The following is a 21,441-nucleotide window of genomic DNA, read 5'->3' on the forward strand; positions in this document are numbered from 1 at the left end:
TAATATAATTCGACGAATGAATGCTAAAGATTCATGAAAAACGTTTAAAGTTAATTAAATTTTATAGAGGCCGATAAATTGTGGTTCGAGTTTCGGTTAAAAATCTGATTTCAGCTTACCTATTATGGAACTCGTCGGAATCGATTCCGATCGGAATAATTCCGTTTCCCCTAGAAAAGACAATAAAAATCTAGGAAATAACGGAATAAATTCGATCGGAATCGATTCCGACGAGTTCCATAACAGGTACCCTGAACTATTAAAATTGCATTAAATAGTACTCATCGAATTATGTAAGATGGCGCCTTCGAATTTAAATTTAGCGCTCGTAGATCTAAAAATATATATCAGTCATATAATTTTTATTGCGTGATTTTTTATTGCAACCGTTGTGTTTTTTAAACGCAGCCGATTTATCACATTCCTTCTGCTAGAAGCACTGTGCAATAAAAAATTACAAAATTCCCACGTAAGACAAAAAAAGCATATCGCATGTCTGTCTTGTCGTCGCATAATTCATGTTATCCAATATGGATGCAGCCGTGGATACCGCGTGTGAAGTGTGCGCGTGATTTATAACTTACCTCGACCGTATCCTAGTGTTTCAATCACTATTATAAAACTGAAGCATGATAACCTGCGCAATTTGCATCAAAAATTTCGGACAGTCGTGAGAAGGGAAAACTTGCAACATGGTGCACAGTAAAATATTCGCACGAAATCGTGCGCTCGGTTATGTTAGCAATCATATACCGCTGTTGACACGGTACATCCTCCGTAAGAAGGAGCATCTCATTGTTACGTGCATCGGCAGAGCGTTTCACACGTATGGATGCAAGCATTTTACGCTGCTGACCGTGTCCGGCCTACACCCGGATGATATCACCGCCATGGCCACCGACACGTTCCATGTGTACACTGCCAGCGCGAACAATGTGTATGCATGGCGTCGAGGGACAGACCTGAAGCACACCTACAAGGGCCACAAGGGCCCGGTACATCTCCTACTACCGTTCGGTGCTCATTTGCTATCGGTCGACGAGATAAGCAACGTGATTGTGTGGGACATCAAGGAGGAGACAATGTTGTTGGAGTTGAATTTCAGCAATACCATATTTAAGATCACCGCAATGATGCATCCCAATACTTACATGAACAAAATCTTGTTTGGCAGTAAGCAAGGTCAGTTGCAACTGTGGAACATCAAGAAAGCTAAGATGATTTACACATTCAAGGGATGGGGTAGCAGCATCACTGCATTGGAGCAAGCTCCAGCATTGGATGTAGCAGCTATAGGCTTGCAAAACGGCAAGATTATCTTGCACAATCTTAAGTATGACGAGAGCATCTTTGACTTGATGCAGGACTGGGGCTCAGTGGTATCCATCAGCTTCCGAACAGATGGCCAGCCGATCATGGCTACTGGCAGTCCAGACGGTCACATCGTCTTCTGGAATCTGGAACAGCGCACGATGGAGAACCAGATTACTCAAGTGCACGGCGCCGCCGTTACCGGACTGAAGTACATCCCGAACGAGCCGATGTTGGTCTCGTCCTCAGATGATAATTCTCTGAAGCTGTGGATATTCGACACGACCGGTGGCGCAGGCAGGCTTCTGCGTATACGAGAGGGTCATGCCGAACCACCGAGGCTGGTCCGCTTCTATGGGAACGATGGTAATTACCTGTTGACCACAGGTGGCGACTCATCGCTTCGGCTGTTCTCCACCGTCACAGAAATATTAAACAAAAGTTTAGGCAAAGCGTCGTTCAATCGGAAAGCTTCCAAACGAAAGTCTCGTTTGGAAGAGGACACGCTGATCATGCCACCGATCATAGATCTCTCCGCTGAAGTGACGAGAGAGAAGGAATGGTGCAACGTGGCAGCCATACATTTCGACTTGCCTGTAGTCTCCACGTGGTCGACTTATTTACAGAAAATGGGGGAGCTGAAGCTGGTTCCCGAGAGGTTCCAGAAAAATCGCAATCAAAACGTTACAGCAACCAGCCTGTACATTACCAAGTGCGGCAACTTTGTCGTGATTGGTTACAGTACAGGACATGTGGACAGATTCAATATCCAATCTGGTATCCATAGAGCATCGTACGGAGATGAGAAATGCGCTCACAAAGGTGCTGTCAGGGGTGTCATGGTCGACGATCTAATGCAAACTGTCATGACTGCTGGCCAAGACAAGCTGATCAAGTTCTGGGATTTCAAGCCCAAAGAAGGTATGTGTACTTTAGTCGTATAGTAAATGGTAGATGTTTAGACATTTGATTGATGAGGAAAAGAGTAATTGAATTTAATGAGGAAGCCTGTATCAAATTAAATATTGGAGATTGAATGTGTTGATTGAAAAATGGAGCTTAATCAATCAACATGAAACGAATCAGAATTAAAACCAGTCAATGCATGGAATTCCAGATTCTAATTCGCAATTTCTTATTCCTAATACATCTGGGATTCCACATCATGTAGCAATATAAATTATTTAGTATTATAATTTATTCCCGACAAGTCTAAATATTTCTTCTTTCTGATATAGCATGCATTCCTATTTCTTATTAGATATGACTGATGCGAGGACGATTATGAAGCTGAAACAATCGGTCCAATGGATACGATATCACAATGAGAGCTCTCTTGTAGCTATGTGCTTAGAAAATTACAACATTGTTTTATTGGACTTGGATACCAGGAAGATAGTTCGATGTTTTGAAGGACACATGGCCCCAGTAACAGATGCCTGCTTCAACCCTGACTCCAGGTGGTTGATCACAGCGTCTATGGACTGTACTATTCGTACCTGGGATATACCATCTTCACATATGATAGACATCTTTGAGGTAAACTCCACGTGATAATCATACGAAAGGAGGGGGGAAGATAGTTATTCAAGATCCCTTGAATAACTTTGAAAATATGCAACATAAAAAAAAATGTTAAATACAAAAGTTGTAGGGTTTTAAGCAAGCAATTAACATAGCAATATTAGTATGATCTTCAACAGCATTACGGTTATGGGATAGTTATTTTAAACTTTTTAAGTAGAAACCTCTATTTTTTATTATATCATCTTTGTCTACCAATTAATTTGAACTTTTGTTTGAAACATTTTTTATTTACGTAATATTTTTTGAGATATTTAAACTTGACAACTTTTCCAATATTTGATTTACGATATCTCAGTATCTGTTTATTGGAAGAAAAAGTGGTACTAGATTTTTTTACTCTATTTAGTCTAGTACTCTATTTAGTCAAGAATATGCTGTCACAATAGTATCCTAACTTGTTGATCTTTGGAAATTTTAAAATCATCAAACATCATGAGGAAATTACCAAGTTTTCCTTAAAAAAAAAAAAAAAAAAAAAAAAAAAAGATTTCAGACGAAAGTTATTCAAATTAATCGGTAGAAAAGGTATAATGAAAAATGAGGGTTCTTATTTAAAAAATTCAAGGTGACCTCATAATTTTGATGACCTGTTCAAGGTCATACTAGTACTGCTATGTGATATGTCATTAAAAATCCTACAACTTCTGTATTTAACATTTTTCCTATCTTGTATATTTTCAAAATTATTCAGGGAAGTCCAACCTTTTTCCCCATTTTATATATTTGAAATTTATACACAAGTAGTGGTATGAACCAAACAACAAAACATAAAACTCCAAGAGATATTTAAAAAATTTTTTTTACAGAAACTCTTAAATTCGATAGTCTGCAACACTAGAAGTTTTGTACGTTAAGCTATCCAGGATATTAGATTTATTTTTTTAAACTAAAATAGATTGCACTGTTTTGTCATTAGAGTGTAACAAGTATATAAACTACGTTGAAAAAAAAAAGGAATAAAGTTTTCCAGTACATTATTAGTTCAGCTAAAATGAACATCCTTTATTTATTTAAGTTAACGAGAGATACGCGTTAAGAACATGTTTACATAATGAGTTAACATAATGAGTATACTTGCAGGTAACCGAGCCTTGCGTGTCACTACACTTCTCCCCAACCGGCGAGTTTCTGGTGACGGCGCATCTTGGCAGCCTGGGAGTGTTTCTGTGGTCAAACCGTATACTGTTCTCACACGTCTCGCTGAAAGCCATCAATGAGGACGACATAGTGCCCGAAGTAGAACTGCCCGGCACGTCTATGGACACTGAGAAGCTCAACGAGGACAATGACGTCGTCGCCGTAGAGCCAGATTATGTGTCGCCCGAGCAGCTTGATGCTGCTCTCATAACAATGTCCGCTGTGGCGCAAACGAGGTGGCAAAATTTGCTTGACATCGACATCATCAAGCAGCGAAACAAACCGAAACAAGCGCTCAAAGTATCAGAAAGCGCACCCTTTTTCCTACCCACGATTCCATCACTTGATCTGCGCTTCGACTTCTCGAACGTTAAGGTCAACCAGAACTCTGAACAGGTGCATACGAATCCAACTTTGGAGGATTTTACGTTATTCAGCAGAAGTCTGCAATCTACCGCCACGACTGACGACTTTTCAGACGTGGTGGAGAAACTGAAGACTATGAGTGCTAGTGCCATTGATTTCGAGATCCAGTCGTTATCTATGGACGAGGCTTTGTCCATGTCGTTGTTGATGCAATTCATAAAGATGATTCACTACATGATGCAACGTCAGACGGACTTCGAGCTATCGCAGGCGTACCTGGCAGTGTTCCTCAAATGGCACAGCAGGACGTTAATAGAAAAGGATACATTACGAGATTATATGCGAGTGCTTCAAGAAATACAAAAGAAGAACTGGCATATACTACGAGATAAACTGTTTTACAATATTAGTGTTGTACAAAGTCTAAAAAAGATGTGACACAAACAAGTGAAACTGTTTTGGTATATTACGGCTCCTGGTCTTTTAGTCGAGAATTCCGCATTGACAACTCCGCGTAGAGTCGTAATGTCAGCGGCAGGAATAAAAGTCTTCTCCAGCGTATTTATCGTATGGTAATTGCAAGTAGATTTTGTTGCATGCTACGATTGATATAAGATAGACAAAGACAAACAGCGAATCTCTGTTTATCCTTGTCTCGCCGGATAGCTGAAAATCATAGCGGCTGCACGAGTCAGCGGTGATCTTATGGGCCAGAGCACACACTTCTGCATAACGCACAATACACAACGCATAAGAGAATCAACCAATCAGAGTTCTTCATTTCTGTCCTGAGGAGGGAAATGAAGGAAACTAATTGGTTTATTCTCTTATGTGTTATGTATTATGTGTTATGCAAAAGCCTGTGCTCTTGCCCTATCTCTCATATGTCTCTTCTTTCGCATGATGCTTTAGGATTAGGGTTGTCAACTGTCCGGTTTTGACCCGGACTGTCAAGTTTTTAGAAGTCTTGTCCAGTATCCGGTTAATAAGTCAAACCGGACGTCATATGTCCGGTTTTTAAGTTATATCCAATCAATGGAATGAAAGTTCAGATTTTTTAGCAACGTTTCTCCGTTTCAAGCGCCTATAAACGATCGAACGCCACGAAAAGCCATCTAGTAGATGATCTGCCAATCCATCATTCCATATATATATTAAAAAAGTAATAGTTTATTATTTTATTCAATCAAATCTTGTTTATAAAATTGTTTAGAAATTAATATTGTAAATAAATTCTTGTCATATTTTGTATTTAATGTAACGTTATGATTATTATTTCTGTCCGGTTTAATCCGGTTTGGGTTTGTTACCAAAGAAGAAATGTCCGGTAATTTTAACTTTTGGATTTGGCAACCCTACTTAGGATCCGTATATTATTATAGCGTCTTAAGGCTCGTCTACATTAACTGTAAGAGTAAGGCTGTAAGGTTGCAAGGCACGAAATGAAATATTTTCATTCGCTGACAGCTTACGTTACAGCCTTACAGCCTTACTCTTACAGCTATTGTAGACGAACCTTTACGCTATCTTGTGTTATGCGACATGTAAGCCAATTCTACAGAACAGTAACGTAATAGATCCGTTTACGTTGCTTACATTTTTGACACTTTTATACCTCACGCCTGTTGCACACCGGCTTCTCTTTAGAAAGAAGAGCTCTCATTCAATATCGTTCATCGCATCCGAGTGCAACAGGCATTAGATATAAAAGTTCAAAAGTGCAAGCAACGCGAACAAACCTAACGGTAACATAATAAAGATGAAAATTGTTCTCATTGCCGTAAGATTTACTTACATGTTGCATAACGCAAGGTTCTCACGTAAGTAGTATAAGGCGCTATGAGAATGAATGTGCTGTGGTCCTTAGCCAGATAGAAAAGCATTTGGAGGCTTGGAACCGAGTATACTGTTCAAAACTGAACGTTTTTTAAATGACTGATGTGTCTTAGATGTCAAATTTGTAAAAACAAATTTTAGTGTAATAAGTAAATACGAATGTAATATTATTGTATGTATATATAATACGTATGTAATATTTCTATTGACACACCAGAATCTTTACTGAACTCTTAGGCTTATATTTTGAACTCTCTTTTATCGCTAAAAGTGAGTCTAAAAGTGGCTTATAAGTTATTCTTGATTGGCTATAAGCCATTTTTAGAATTACTTTTAGTGATAAAAGAAAATTCAGAGTACGAGCCTTACTAAATTTTTGTCACAGCATTCATATGACAACTATTTATTTTTATATTTGTAATTCTTATGGGCTGAAATATTTAGTAGAACCATATCCACTAGGAATGATTTCACAATTACTTTTTGAGCAATACACAATAAAAACACATGAATATCGATATTCAGAATGACAGACTCAAAATATGTTCAAAAAATATTCGTTTATTATCAATTATACTTTATATATACAAATATCGAATAATATATCTACATTGAGATATCTGTTATTTTCTTTAGTGCGTCTGTTACATTGCATACACACAGAATTGCATTTACAAACTTCAATAACACATTTCGATGCAAATATATTCGACTGTACAACTTTGGGCGACCATTGCATCGTCCCTTATAAATAAAAGACAAAACTTTTACAACTCGAATCCATAGACGTATGAACGTGATAAATCTGAAACGCAGTATTCCGTCGATAATCAAAGTTAAAAAAGGAAGAAAAAATAGAAAAAAGGAAAAATGTATGTCACCTGATAATTCCAAAATGTTACGCTTTCTCATGAAGCTTCTGTTGATAAATCGCATAAGTACACTTTGTGGTGTGTGTGAATATGAGTATTTACAATTCATTCCTTGTAATTAAAGTAGCTCTGCAGCTGTTCTATTTTCACCGGCTCAAGATACAACTCGTTGATATACGGCTCGAAGTTGGTGACGATTCTGTAAAGGCTGCGCTTGATCGCGCTGCGCAAAGACATAAAGATCTCCCTGATCAACTTGTCGTCCGTCTGCACTTTCCTCGTGGACATGCTCGACTTGTGCAGCTTGTCGAGAGCTTGCTTCACCGACAGCAGGACGTAGATGATGGTCGGCACGTCCTTTTGCACGATACCGTAGGAATCTTCGGTCAAGGAGAACACAGTCAGCGACGAAATTGCCTCGGCGGCCCAGATCACCAGCTGACCGTTGGATAATACATAACGGATCTTGTGGTCCTCCTGCTCGCCGAAGATATAGTTGATGAGTGGCTTGGATAGCAGATACGCTACAAAGGCATCTCGTTTCTGCTTGATGAACTTCTGGAAGCACCAGCTGTTGCAAACGGTCTCCTTCGCACCAGTCTCGCACGTTGCCATCGTCGGTGGCGGTATATCCTGCACCAGCTTCCGCATGCGGTATAAGTAGTCATTATGCTGCATGCTCGTCGTGCCGGTTGTTGTCAGAGTTGGGCTGCTGTAGACTATCCGATCTTGTGGCTTTAAACATATGGTGTTGAGGTCAATGGTGAAGTTCTTCAAGAGATTCATGCATCTCTGCACCACGCAATTCCAGTTATAGGGATGGCCACCTGGCTGGCTGAGTGTGAACAATAAGATCCTCCTGCGTTGTTCTTTCTGAGCTATGTTAACTAGATCCAGATAGCCCAAGTGTTGCATTATCGGTACCTTGTCCATGGAGATTGCATCAGCGAGCGTCAACTCAGGATCGTCCGTACTGAAGGCACCGCTCGTGCCGATTTTGAACCAAACCCATTCAGTCATGTAGACTTCAAAGAGCAGATGTATGCTGCTGATCGTCAACACAAAGAGAAACTGATACAGCCACAGTCGCGATATCAACATGAAGTTTAGAAGCCTAGACACAGTGTCTAAAGCTTCAGATGGCTCCGACCGTACTGAAATTGTGTATAGTGCAGTGCGATAGTAAGAACCCAAGAAAAAATAAATCATCGTATAGTACATAGTCGACCAAATGGAGGAGAGTATCAACGTAGGCAGTATGGTGTAGACGCTGCGTCTCAGCCGGGAGAACTTGGACTGCGCTATGATGGGGAAGCGGAAGTATCTGCGAGTGACGTTGTTGTTCTTGACAGAGTAGTACAAACCACTCCAGCAGCCGCTGAGCAACAAGAAATAATACCTCTCGGCCAGACACTTGCCCTGACCGATGCTGCACTCGATAACCGGCGAACTGTATTTACCACCCATCAAAGACAAGTATAGCCAGACCAGGACACCGCCGATGACGATGTATGAGGCGCACAATAGCAGGTTCTGTGTCGTGAGAATCGCACATAACCTGGCGAATCTGCTCTTGTGGTATGATGGGCTGCGCAAGTAGATCTTGCTGCAGAGGTAACCCTGCAGGAAGGTCACCAAGGTAAGGATCAACAGGTAGATCCACATACGCAGCGACGTGAAAGCAAGCCAGGTCGCGTGCAGCCAATGCACATAGTCCGCGCTCAGGTTCGCAAACAGCACGAGGCAGCATACGAGGAAGAACTGCAACGTTACGCTGGACACGCTGGCGAGCAGCATTCGTTGCACCAGCAGCTCCTTGCAGCTCTTTTTCACGGTTTCGATCATCTTGTTGAAGCCGGTTAACCTCTATATGTACCTCGTCCTCGTCACAGCGGAAGTATCAGTTCGGTTCGTGTGTACGCCGTAAGATAAGGCTCTTCAAGAACTGTGTGCTCCAAACCGACTAGCACGCTATAACGTCTCCCATCACACAATTCTTCGATTTCACTTCCTTTGCGATCATTCGAACAGTTACACGCATTGCTTCGTGCATTTAACATTTCAAAATGCCGCAACCTAACGTTACCTAGATGGTGAGCATATGACTTCTTTTCAAGAACGCAATTCAACAGATGCAACGCAGCCGCGAACTATTGTATTTGAACCGGAATTGTTTCTTTAATTGCAAGATTAATATAATCAAGAAATATACAATAGATATATAATTGCATTAAAAGAAATATAATCTAAGTATTGGGAACAGCGGGGAGAGGAGAATAATAAATGAAAAGTGCAGCTGAAGAGAACAAGTGTATTCGTCGTTCTAGTAACTGCAGCCAGCGATATCTTGATGCCTCTAGGAAGTATTTTTTCATTGGCTGTCGAATGTCCAATGCGTGACACGCAATTTGAATTTGAATTCGAAAATTATTCTAGAGCTATCGTTGGATTGGCTTGCATCGATCTGTGCAGCCAATTAAAAATCCCATATTAAATGCTGGACCAATATTGACTCGTAAAGACTCATTTAAGTACTTTCTGCACTTCTGCACTTTCATTCTTTCCCGATCACCAATTTTATCGCAGTAATTTTAAATACAGGATCGAAGAAATGATTTATCAGGAAAAGCTAACAGCGACTCTTAATGGAGGATTTCGATGAGCTTGAAAAGCCGAATACGAAATAAGGGTGAGAAAAAACAATATTCTGAACTAATGTTTAAATAATAGCGTGCTGTAACGTGTACATGGATAGAAATATGTCGAAGGTAAACGAGAGTTATTGTTTACAAATTTGTTTACAAATAATTATGCTATCTGACGACAGAAACGATGAAATACCAGTGAAAGATGAAAGTCACGATATATTCCAGTTTTTTTCTGCGATAATATTTAAAACGTCAAAACGGTTATGACAAGTTAATATATTTTTCGAGCGTGTTTTAGCGTCTTTCTCGACGGATCAAGAACGGAAATATTTCGAAGGAACGTGAACAATTATCTTTCGTGGCACGAGAGGGACACTTGTGTTGCAGTGTAGTACATATTAGAAATAGCCTAATTAAAGTCTGCAGCTCTGATGTTTACGGCGACGGTGTAACTGGTTGATATCTCACGTGCTATCGCACGACACGCTGATACGAGCCCAACGCAGAGGAAGCGAACAGATGGAGAAAGTCGACCCCTGAGGTCAGTCGTTTCTCATCTCCTTCTGTTTATCATTCTCGCCGTCGATACGACCAAGTGTTGCGCGAGTCACGAGGCGCAATAAAATGCTGCGAGTCGACCGAACGTCCGCAAACATGAACTCGCGAAGATCGCGGAGGGACTCGGATTTCGTCCTCTCGAACTTCGGTCAGAAAGAGCATCTCTTCAAGTTCCTAGTGATCGGCGACTATGGCGTCGGTGAGTGATGTGAATTTGCTTAACTGTTTTTTAATATGGCGTTGTTCAACTAACGACTGGCGTTTAAACACACGACTCATCGCTTGTGTCGTTGACGTTTCAGAAAATGTTACAACGTTCTCTTCTGCGCGATAAGATAGGCGGATACAATCTGCCCGATAATCATCCCGATTTTATTGATCATACGAACATCAATTGTGTACGATCACGTTTGTTCAATGGGTTGCATGCGATTATTATGAGAAAATTATGTGGATGAAACTTTTTCAGTTAGTACAAGACGCATCCAGAATAATCTGATTGTGCTATCTAAATTCGTTCATAAAAGTGTACTGCAATGTTTTTCTAAAATTTCGGAGTGACTTTAAAAAGTTAAAAGACTTCCATCAAAGTTTTACAAAACTCTTATAGAAGTCTTTTTGTAGCATACTTTAAGTATACTTGAAGTTTACCTATACACAAAAAAGTCGCAGCAACATCGCTGCAATGTTGAAACAATGTTGTAATGTTGCAGCAATGTTCTTTCAACTTTGTGTGCTGGAGTTTAACAAATTTTGAAAGATATCTATGAAATATCTTTTACAAAATCGAAGAAATTTCTTTTTGTAGAAACCTGCATATCGCACGATATTTCTTTCTTCGGTCTTTCACAGATAATGTTTATATTTCAGGTAAAACCGCGCTGGTTCGGAGATACACGGAAGGTAACTGCGCGATTACTCGTTCTTTCTTTCTCTATTTATTGTCGATTCGAGAGTCGTTTCACGAGAACCCGTTGACAGCCGTCAGCGTGGACGGGCGTCCGCGTGAAATGCCTCGAGACCGATTACCGTCGCGCTCGCAGAGACAAGTGCGATTCGGATCTCGTCGAGAGATTATCGTGTATACTCGAAGAAGAGGAAATGAGATACGCACATGCAAACCGGCTCATCTGCTCTGAGAGACACGTGCTCTCTAAAAAAAAAATGCACGCGTGCGGCCGCAGCTGCGAGACCGCTGCTAATCCGCACGCCGGCGCCACTGCACACCGAAACTGTCTTTTGCAGGGAAGTTCTCGTCGAATTACAAGATTACCATAGGCGCCGACTTTGCGATCAAATCACTCGATTGGGATCCACACACTAAAATAAACTTGCAGCTATGGTACTGGTCTATGTGCACTCGCATCTATCTTATCTGTCCTTATCACATTTCTATTTACTTTACCCTTTTTCTGTCTTTCTCCTCGAGTCTTCCTTCTTTGCCGTTTTATTTGAATACTGTATCTCGTCGAGGAGAAAGAACCGCAGCAGAGAACGATAATTCAATTCTGAATTTCAGGGATATCGCCGGCCACGAGAGATTCGGATACATGACGAGGGTTTATTACAAATACGCGTAAATATGACTTTAAACGTACTCTTGAAACCAATCGACCTTGCTCCGTTTATTCTCAGTGCGATCAATATACAAGATGGCTCTCACAGAGCGAAAAAAATCCTTTTGGAGTAACGAGACACTGTATGAAAACACGACCCTATTCTAAACATCTACGACACGGGAGTTGCAAACATCTCTACCCAATTAGAACCACAACGTTGACTCAAAGTTGATTCATCAACCATTTCAACCACATGAAATCAATCTCGAATCAACGTTATCGTTCTGACTGGGTACATTTGTTTACTTATGGGTACTTGGTTCTCTGTCCAAGATATTGCATTATTATCGAGACGAAACTAGCAAGATTTATAACTCGCATTGTACTGAAAATGTTGCTCGTCCGTTCGTCCATTCGTTTGTTTCTTTCTTTTCAACTGATGATTCCTCGCTCGTTGATTTAACCTGTGTGTAGAGTGGCCGCGGCTCTCGTATTCGACATCTCACGCATGGCGACCTTTCAGTCGATGAAGAAGTGGCTGTGCGATCTCAGGGAGAAGGTCACCCTGTCGGACGGCTCGAGCATACCGATCGTACTGCTGGCAAACAAGTGCGACATATCGGTCGCCGTGACCAACGAGCAGGTCGCCAAGTTCTGCAGGGAGAACAGCATAGACGCCTGGTACGCGACCTCCGCGAAAAATAACACTAACGTCGGTGGGTATCGGATCGAAGCTCAGACCGGTTATTGAAAAGTAAAGTCCTTGTAGATCAGATAATAGAAGTTGACGAGTTGACTAACTTCGATTGGTTTAAATATTCATATTTGTATCTCATATATTCCCCAATCTTCAATAATTAACCGATTCTTTTAATCGAGAACAGGATTGGGAAGTAACTCGTTATATGTATAACGAAGTTATAGTTAGTTATTTTTTCGTTTTTGGGTAATAGCTTAACTTTGTTCCTTTTTTTATTTATGGGTCGGTTGTTCCAACTTCTTGTTAACTGATGGTTAAATCAAATGTTTATCTTTGTTATTTCTTCAGTTTAGACAAAGACAGACAAATGATTTAACTATCAGTTAACTTACCAAGGAATTGGAACAACCTGCCCTATAACTGTAACTTAACTTAGTTACATTTGTTTGATTGTACTAGTAATTAATTTAACAGTTACTTTAATAGTTACTTCACATATTTCAAACTTAAATTTCTGGCAGACTAGCACGATAACGCGACGTGCGATGGTTGATATCCAATAAGCATACAGTTATTCTGGCTGCATTTGGAAAACGCGCTATTGCGTCATCTATCTTTATCGTTCATTAGATGTAAAACATGATGCAATAGCACTGATAGTCTCCTCTCTGAACGCAACCTTTTTATTTTTTTCGAAAAAAAATTGTATGCCTATTGGACATTTCCAATGCGCGTCGGCAGTTCTTCTTTGTTAATATAATCTGCATTCAGCGTGAAGTGCGCTGATTTCAGTTATATAAAAAATTCGAGCAATAGATAAAACATCTCAATCTTCGGAGAAGGATTGTAAAATGCCATGATCAGCATATGCAGAAATATTTGAGTTGTGGTAAAAACTTGGAAACAAGAACAACTGGACATTTCTCTGTCTAGTTGTCATGAATAGTTTTAAAAAATAAATATGAATTATTATTTATTTAAACTGTATGCTTGATAAATCCAATTTATAAAAATTATATGCAATATAAGGAATATATAATAATCAACAAACTACTTTTATATAAAATTGAAGGAATTTATACAAATACGAAATTTAAAATAATAGCACTATTATTGTAAAAAAGTAATTGAATAGTAACGACTCGTTAGAAAAGTAACGACTTACTCTCTAAATAACTATAACTGTAACGTGTTATTTTTGAAGGTCAATATAACTCGTAACTGTAACTAGTTATTTTTTCAATGAAAAAAGCCATAACTGTAACTAGATATTTTTACACAAAATAACTTTCCCAACCCTGACCGAAAATTTGGTTCAGGTTTAGTTTTGAATCTATCTCTCGCTCACTGTGTAGACCATATATGCTGTGTAATTTTACATTCGTTATCGAATTTGCGGGACTTGCCGAATTTCACGTTGTTGAATTTGCAGATGCAGCGATGCGTTACTTGGTAGAGAAAGTGCTGAGTGCGAAGATCGACGGCGGCATACGCGACTCGATACGATTGCGCGAGGTCTCGCTGAATCGCGAAAGATCTAGCTGCTGCAAATAGAATGACGTGCAATCGGTTTGGGATTGTCAATTTGTCCACACGATCATCGGAGCACGATCGTCGAGAACAATGTGCGAACGACTGAAAGACTGCCGAACACGAAGATTGAACATGAGGAACTTCATGCGAAACGACGGCGAAACAACGCGATATAACTTATCTTTTTATGAAAGGTTCATATATTACAGCAGTGTACATACAACATTGTTTTATATTATAATCTTTGTAGTTACGTCACTTTTCCTGTTGATCGCGTCAAAATATAATCTACTGCGCAAACAAATCTTTACAAGTTGCACACTTAAAATATATAACAAAATATCTATGACAATCTACTGTTGTTGGCTGGAGTCTTTGGCGAGAAAGAACTCGCCTGTCGGACGTGCACGTGACACGACACGAAGTTCTTGCTATGAAAGATGATTTTTTAGGATAATCCGTATACTCGTCGATTGTTCTAAGAAATCCTCGTACAAAACAGAAAAAGAAAATTGTGTCAAATTATATCGCCATATCTAATTGCAAGAGCTTCTAAAATGTAACTTGGGAGATGATGCAGCGCGACGCAAATACATTGTCTGTTTGTTATTCGAAACTTGTTATTAAAACTAAACAACGAGAGGCCGCTGGTGATTGCTCGTTCAACTGGCTTCATTGACTGAGTTTCAGGGCGTCGTGCAGCGAGTTCATGATACTATGCACGCAATCAAGTACGGATGCAGAGAACGAACTACTTTCGCACGAATCCTCAACGTATATCGCTCAAAATAAAACTTCTTTCTAATGTTTCCTCTACGATAAACTAGATTTCTTGTCTATGTTCAACCGCCTCAACACCACTTTAGCACCTTCCGTCATATCCTGAATGAACTTCAGCATTTCAATGCGCACGTTGCCCGTTTTGATGTCTTCTGGGCTGTTCAAGGACCGGAGTCGTTGCCTGAGGCACCGCTGCTGAGTCGCGTTGTTCTTGTTGTGCACGTGCAAGTCGTGGTAGAAGTCCTCGGTGATGTCCTGCAGCTTTCTTGACGAGCTGTGTCGCGTCCGCATCTCCGAGAGCGTGGTCACTTGCGAGGTAGAATGAGTCTCCTGGGTCTTTCTTTTCCTGCTTCCCATGCCGCCGTTATAATCTGTAGTGTCCTCGACATCAATCTTTATGTCCTGATCTTTATTCTTCGTTTCCTCATCATCAGAGTTGTCCACAACTTCGATAAACTCGTCCTTTGTGTCGACATCTAAGTCACAGTTCTTCTCCGATGAAAGGTTTTGGTGAATGTTTTCTTCATCTAACTTACAAACGTCGACTTCCCATTCCATCAATTGCTCTTCGTTCTCCATTGCGTTTTTGCTGGCCAAATAGTTGTCGTTATTCGCGATATCGGAATGGATTTGTTGTTGTTGTTGCCAATGAGATTGAAGAAGACTCACTTGATCCGACGGAGCACCTATCGCGAAAGCCGTATTATCCGCAGACGTCGTGTCCTGCGTCTCTTCTTTGTCGTCGTGCGCAGCCGAAGAAGTTTCTTTGGCAGTTGGTGCCGGAGGGAACTTGCGCGTGTGCCGCAGAATCTTCTGCAACGCTAGTGGTATTTCCTCGACAGTGATTGCAGTATTCGAGATCACTCTCGGGACATTGGTCTCCCACTTGGAGGACTTGGGTTTCTTTTTAGAAGTCTTCACAGTTCCGCTCGCGGACATTTCATTGGAATCTGACGGGAGACGAAACTGTGGCGGTGAAACGTCGTGCTTCTTCATGAACGTGGTTGATTTGCCGGTTTCTTCGACGTTCATGTCATCCATTAACAGATCTGTATCTAACGGATCTGCGTTCTTGTCGACTGGAAATACCGTCGAGCGAAAGACTTCGGGGACGATATCCTCTTCCTCGTCCTCCTCGTTTTGTATCTCTACGTCTTGTACTTCCTTTTCATCCCCTATATTCTTTCTTTCTTTTCCTTCTTCTTCGTTTATCAGTTCGACGTCATCGTAATGCTGCGTGCATTCTTCGTCTTCCTTACGACTGCCATCTTCCCACTCCATTGATTGCTCGTTCCTCTCCGTCGCGTTCCTGCTCGTCGTGGTCGAGTAGCTGTCGTTACTCGCGACGTTGGAATAAGCTCGTTGCTGTTGCCAACAAAATCCTCGTGACTTTGACTGATCCACCGTGTTCTGCCGCTCATAATTGGGAATGCCCAACTTGCCCGTCGTTCTATTTATATAATCAACATCGTCCAAGTGATATGCAACATTGCCGACATTGAGCGCCGACGAATACGAGCTATTGCCAATCATATTGTGGTTGATTTTGTGCTGCTCGTCTTTGTCGCGTGGCGGTTCGATCATCGTTATCAGGTTCTCCAGTCTCAGCAAGCTCGAATTCAACAGACACTTCTCCCCGGCCTCGGTCTCGACCTTCTCGGAATTCTCCAGCACCTCGTCCACCTCAAGCTTGGTCTTCTGCTCGATCACAGCCATACTATCCTCATCTTGTCGAATGGTAAACATGAGACCCTCCATCACTAGATCAGTGATGTTGGAAGAACGCAGTACCTTCTCGTCCAATACGGATATTTTCTTCTCCCTTTCCCTGCTCCTCTGCTTGCGTGCTCTGTTGTGTGACTTGTTGTGTGTACTGTTCTGCACACGATCGTTGACGGGACGAGTCGAGGTTGAACATCGCTTGTCCGACGACTCGTCGGCTGCCTCGCTACGCTGTTGTTTACGCGTGGATTCCTCGTTGACCTTCTCGGTTTCCACCGTCGACGCAAAGTTCTCGTTTGAATTCTTCGCTTCGGATGTACCTCGCTGAGAACTCTTTTGCATCCACTCATTGGAAACTGGCGAAGATGTAGTTGACCTCGCGTTCAACCGATCTGGTTTCGTATTATCAGTATTTTTCTGGGTACAATATCGATGCGATGCTCTTCTAGAATCCACAATACTCTTATTGGTCTCGTCAGCTGAATTGTTCTTATCAACGCGTTCTTTCCGCATGGAATCTTCGTTAGAATTTCTTTTGTTCAACAATTCGACGTCGTTCTTGGTTATTACTGTGGTCGGAAAAGAAGGCTTGGCCGGAGGAAACACTTGATGCTTCTGCATTTTCTGCGCTACCTGCCCCTTCTGCATTTCTACGCGTTTAGTGTCCTCATTTGTACCGTCTGTACGCTCAACTTGAATCACATTCTTCTTCTTCGCTGTCCTCGATTGATCCCGTCTGTGAGCAACGGCATTTTCCTGAGCATTTTCATGAACAATGTCCTTTTCGGATTTTCTGCTGCTAGAATTCCTCAACTTATCGACACATATGCTATCGCGAAATTTTGATGCATCATTTGATGCATTCTGATTTTGTTTAAACATCAGACTGATTCTCTTGTCTGCATAAGTCCTGGTCCTTTTCCTTAGAGGCATTTTGTCCGTGGTGTGTGTCATACTTTTTGCAATTTTCTCATCGATATCACTTTCTGTACTGTGCTGATCGATGAGACCCTCTTCGGTCGTGGTGGTGCTTTTAATTCTTTCATTCAATCTTTCACAAAAATTATCAGATTTCTCTGTAATATTATCCTGGAGAGCGGAATCCGTCGGAGTTTCTGATGCATTATTTAACGCATTCTGATTTTGTTTAAACATCTGACTGATTCTCTTGTCTGCATAAATCCTGGTTTTCCTTGGAGGCATTTTGTCTGTGCTGTGTGTCACACTTTTCGCGGCTCTCTCATTGATATCAGTTTCTATACTGCGTTTATCAGTGAAGTCTTCTTCGGTCGTGGTCGTGCTTTTAACTCTTCCATTCGACCTCTCACAAAAATTGGTAGATTTCTCTGTAATATTATCCTGCAAAGTGGAATTCGTCGGAGTTTGTAATGCATTATTTAACGCATTCTGATTTTGTTTACACATCTGGCTGATTCTCTTGTCTGAATAAAACCTGGTTCTCCTTGGAGGCATTTTGTCCGTGGTATGTGTCACACTTTTCGTAGCTTTCTCATCGATATCAATTTCTGTACTGCACTTATTGGTGAAGTCCTCTTCAGTTGTGATCATGCTTTTAACTCTTCCATTCGATCTCTCACAAAAATTGGTAGATTTCTCTGTAATATTATCCTGCAAAGTGGAATTCGTCGGAGTTTGTAATGCATTATTTAACGCATTCTGATTTTGTTTACACATCTGGCTGATTCTCTTGTCTGAATAAAACCTGGTTCTCCTTGAAGGCATTTTGTCCGTAGTATGTGTCACACTTTTCGTAGCTTTCTCATCGATATCAGTTTCGGTACTGCACTTATCGGTAAGGCCCTCTTCGGTCGTGGTCGTGCTTTTAACTTTTCCAATCGATCTCTCACAAAAGTTAGTAGATTTCTCTGTAATATTATCCTGCAAAGTGGAATTCGTCGGAGTTTCTGATGCATTATTTAACGCATTCTGATTTTGTTTACATATCTGGCTGATTCTCTTGTCTGAATAAAATCTGGTTCTTCTTGGAGGCATTTTGTCTGTGGTATGTGTCACACTTTTCGTAGCTTTCTCATCGATATCAATTTCTGTACTGCACTTATCGGTGAAGTCCTCTTCAGTTGTGATCATGCTTTTAACTCTTCCATTCGATCTCTCACAAAAATTGGTAGATTTCTCTGTAATATTATCCTGCAAAGTGGAATTCGTCGGAGTTTCTAATGCATTATTTAACGCATTCTGATTTTGTTTACATATCTGGCTGATTCTCTTGTCTGAATAAAACCTGGTTCTCCTTGGAGGCAATTTGTTCGTGGTATGTGTCACACTTTTCGTAGCTTTCTCATCGGTATCAATTTCTGCACTGCAGTTATCGGTGAGGCCCTCTTCGGTCGTGGTCGTGCTTTTAACTTTTCTATTCGATCTCTCACAAAAATTAATAGCTTTTTCTGTAATATTATCCCGGAGAGTGGAATTCGTCGAAGCTTCCGATGCATCATTTAACGCATTCTGATTGTGTTTAAACATTAGATTGATTCTCTTGTCTGAATAAATCCTGGTTCTTCTTGGAGGCATTTTGTCCGTGGCATGTGTCACAGTTTCCGTAGCTTTCTCATCCATACCTGTGATGTTATTTATATTTTCGAATGCAGCACTTGCGTTGGCTTCTTTGACGATTGGATATTTCAAGTCGAACAGCGGTTGCTCTTCCGAGATCTTTATAGTCAATACGAAAGCGTGTGAAAATGCCGCAGCGTCGGTTCGTTGCTGAAATTTCAGTATCGCAAACATCTTATCCTGACGTGTCCATGATGTGCAATCTGTTTTTTTGTAATTACATCAGAGTGAAGGAATTTATATACAATCATTGAAGCTTATAATTCTATTTTTATTTTATAAAAGACTATTTAAAAAAAGAAAAGATAACACGTCATCAGAAAAGGATACTGTATGTAACGAGAAGATGCTGCGTGCCGAATTGCTGACCCTGCGACGGGTGGCATTTTATAATCTTTCGAATGATCTTCAACAGTTCCCTTCCATATGAAAATTGTGTGATATTCCTAAAAACATAAACAATATTATATTATCAGTGAGAATAAAACAGCATGTTTGACATTGATGTCTTACTTTATTGTACGGTGATATTTGAAGATGAACTTATATATATTCTTCTTATGACATAGCCAATAAGAACCAGGCACTGTTAAGAGGGACTCCTTCTCTTGGTTGAGCCAATCAAGTGGGCTAAACGTATGTACATGTATTCCAGGCATTTTCTTTCTGGCAGCAAATCTTGAAACAATGGAACCAATCTTCTGGAATCCTGTCTGCCAACTGACTCTCTTACAATGATTGTGAGACAATAGAGCACTCTTTGCTGAAATCATCCATTTGTAAGACCATTTTGTCCCTTTCTATCGACAGAAAATATAATAAACTTACCCCTTTTATGACTTCACCAATAAATATATCCTCCACTGTGTTCCATGGTAAGAACTCGGTAGATGTAAAAATGCCAAATGTTCTTTTACTTTCAATGTGTATGCCTATAGATTCTACAACCAACAGTGTATCTGCAAATATCCCATATTAATCGATCAACAGTGCAATTTATTTGTTATTTTCTGTTAGAGAGGATCATAAGTTACCTTGCTTGATAGAAGCAAGAAATGATTTATACTGTAATGTTAATACGCATGTTGATACAACAAACAGGATTGAAATTCCTGATACGATCCATAAGAACAAAGTTATGCAGGAAAATACTAAGCACAGGCTGACGTTAAAATGTTTCTTGCTCTGCAAAGCAAAATTTATGATATTGTCAGCATTTGAACTTCCTTTTTCCTCCAAGATTAGTTGTTCTCCATCTGCATTCCTAAAGAGCAATTCAGTGGAAAATGCTTGTGTAAAGAAATTCGACGACATTAATATTGCTTCTGTGTACAAGCATTTGACATACAAGTTGTCAAGTTTCTTGGGACGACTCTTATTCTACACAATAAGAATATAGCTGCATCTGAAGATAAATATCGCATTTGTACTATCCTTGTATTTGTATTATCCTTATTACTTTTTGAGATGCATCTGAGTAATCTAACATGTATACTTACCACACTTGCTTATTCAATTTTATATTCAGTGATAAAATATCGAGTATTTCCCAAAGTGCATATCTTGTTTCATAGAATATATAAGATTCAATTAACAGTTCAATAAATATAGATGATGCAGCTTTATCCTGTCAATTAAATAGCAACTGTAGACATTAGGCTTGCATACATACTAACATAAAAAAAAAAAAGATACATATAAATATGAGCTCATATAAAATCAACGTGAAACGGTGCCGCATAATTGAAAAAATACAAAAAAGAGAGAGAGAGAGAAAGAAGATGCGATTACCTTAATTATTAAAATGATTTTGTTCTATATTCCTTAACCAAATATGCATACATATGTATATTTAATGTAAATATTCAAGAATGTAATAAAAGGAATATCGCTGCTCCTCGTTTCTACGACCACGTCTCAAAGCTGCTTTCCATGAACGGCTTCAAACCCGTGTGCTAACGTCACGTCGAGATACCATGAGCAATGAATTGCCAACGATGCATTAACAAGTTTCCCTCATCATTCGACAATTTTACAAATATCTACAAATGCATCTGAAATGAACACGTCTGGAAAATCGTAGCTTGCTTGTTGAAAAAAAACCGCCTTTAAGACAAGCGTGGAAGCATCAAGTGACAAATTTGTCCGTATATCTTCGTCCGAGATATCCGCTTTGCTGGATGTATATTGAATAATACAGAATTTTCGGATACGCTGTTCGAGCGAGAAGAGAGAAA

The 21,441-nt window shown here is 40.2% G+C and overlaps 4 protein-coding genes across 6 annotated transcripts; 2 read left to right on the forward strand and 2 right to left on the reverse strand.

Moving 5' to 3' along the window:
• The first annotated feature begins 526 nt into the window (after positions 1–526).
• Positions 527–4,854, forward strand: LOC105188108 (WD repeat-containing protein 36). Its single transcript, XM_011149398.3, has 3 exons — positions 527–2,232; positions 2,573–2,850; positions 3,979–4,854. Exons 1-3 carry the CDS (start codon positions 693–695, stop codon positions 4,837–4,839), a joined length of 2,679 nt encoding a protein of 892 aa, XP_011147700.1. The 5' UTR covers positions 527–692; the 3' UTR covers positions 4,840–4,854.
• Positions 4,855–5,824: 970 nt separating this feature from the next.
• Positions 5,825–14,429, forward strand: LOC105188110 (ras-related protein Rab-32B). Of its 2 annotated transcripts, XM_011149402.2 has the most exons (8): positions 5,825–6,221; positions 9,711–9,798; positions 10,056–10,514; positions 11,186–11,218; positions 11,561–11,657; positions 11,835–11,891; positions 12,349–12,590; positions 14,007–14,429. In XM_011149402.2, exons 3-8 carry the CDS (start codon positions 10,382–10,384, stop codon positions 14,126–14,128), a joined length of 684 nt encoding a protein of 227 aa, XP_011147704.1. In that variant the 5' UTR covers positions 5,825–6,221; positions 9,711–9,798; positions 10,056–10,381; the 3' UTR covers positions 14,129–14,429. The 2 variants fall into 2 exon arrangements, with proteins under 2 accessions (XP_011147704.1, XP_011147703.1); XM_011149401.3 differs by lacking the exons at positions 5,825–6,221; positions 9,711–9,798 and having other exon boundaries at positions 9,812–10,514.
• Positions 6,267–9,704, reverse strand: Ndc1 (Nuclear division cycle 1). Of its 2 annotated transcripts, XR_002162972.2 has the most exons (2): positions 7,119–9,704; positions 6,267–7,042 (listed from the first exon to the last, which is right to left on the reverse strand). XR_002162972.2 is itself a non-coding variant. In XM_019843578.2 (1 exon), exon 1 carries the CDS (start codon positions 8,952–8,954, stop codon positions 7,215–7,217), a length of 1,740 nt encoding a protein of 579 aa, XP_019699137.1. In that variant the 5' UTR covers positions 8,955–9,704; the 3' UTR covers positions 7,031–7,214. The 2 variants fall into 2 exon arrangements, 1 of the variants encoding a protein (XP_019699137.1); XM_019843578.2 differs by having other exon boundaries at positions 7,031–9,704.
• A 197-nt stretch (positions 14,430–14,626) lies between the features above and the next one.
• LOC105188109 (biorientation of chromosomes in cell division protein 1-like 1) lies at positions 14,627–20,841 on the reverse strand. The gene is made up of 6 exons (XM_011149400.3): positions 20,704–20,841; positions 20,239–20,609; positions 20,033–20,163; positions 19,718–19,967; positions 19,535–19,650; positions 14,627–19,407 (listed from the first exon to the last, which is right to left on the reverse strand). The coding sequence occupies exons 4-6, from the start codon at positions 19,861–19,863 to the stop codon at positions 14,921–14,923; spliced, it is 4,749 nt and encodes a 1,582-aa protein (XP_011147702.2). The 5' UTR covers positions 19,864–19,967; positions 20,033–20,163; positions 20,239–20,609; positions 20,704–20,841; the 3' UTR covers positions 14,627–14,920.
• Between the last annotated feature and the right edge of the window lie 600 nt (positions 20,842–21,441).

Source organism: Harpegnathos saltator, unplaced genomic scaffold, assembly GCF_003227715.2.
Source record: "Harpegnathos saltator strain DR-91 unplaced genomic scaffold, Hsal_v8.6 scaffold806, whole genome shotgun sequence".
In the NCBI taxonomy this organism is placed as follows: domain Eukaryota; kingdom Metazoa; phylum Arthropoda; class Insecta; order Hymenoptera; family Formicidae; genus Harpegnathos; species Harpegnathos saltator.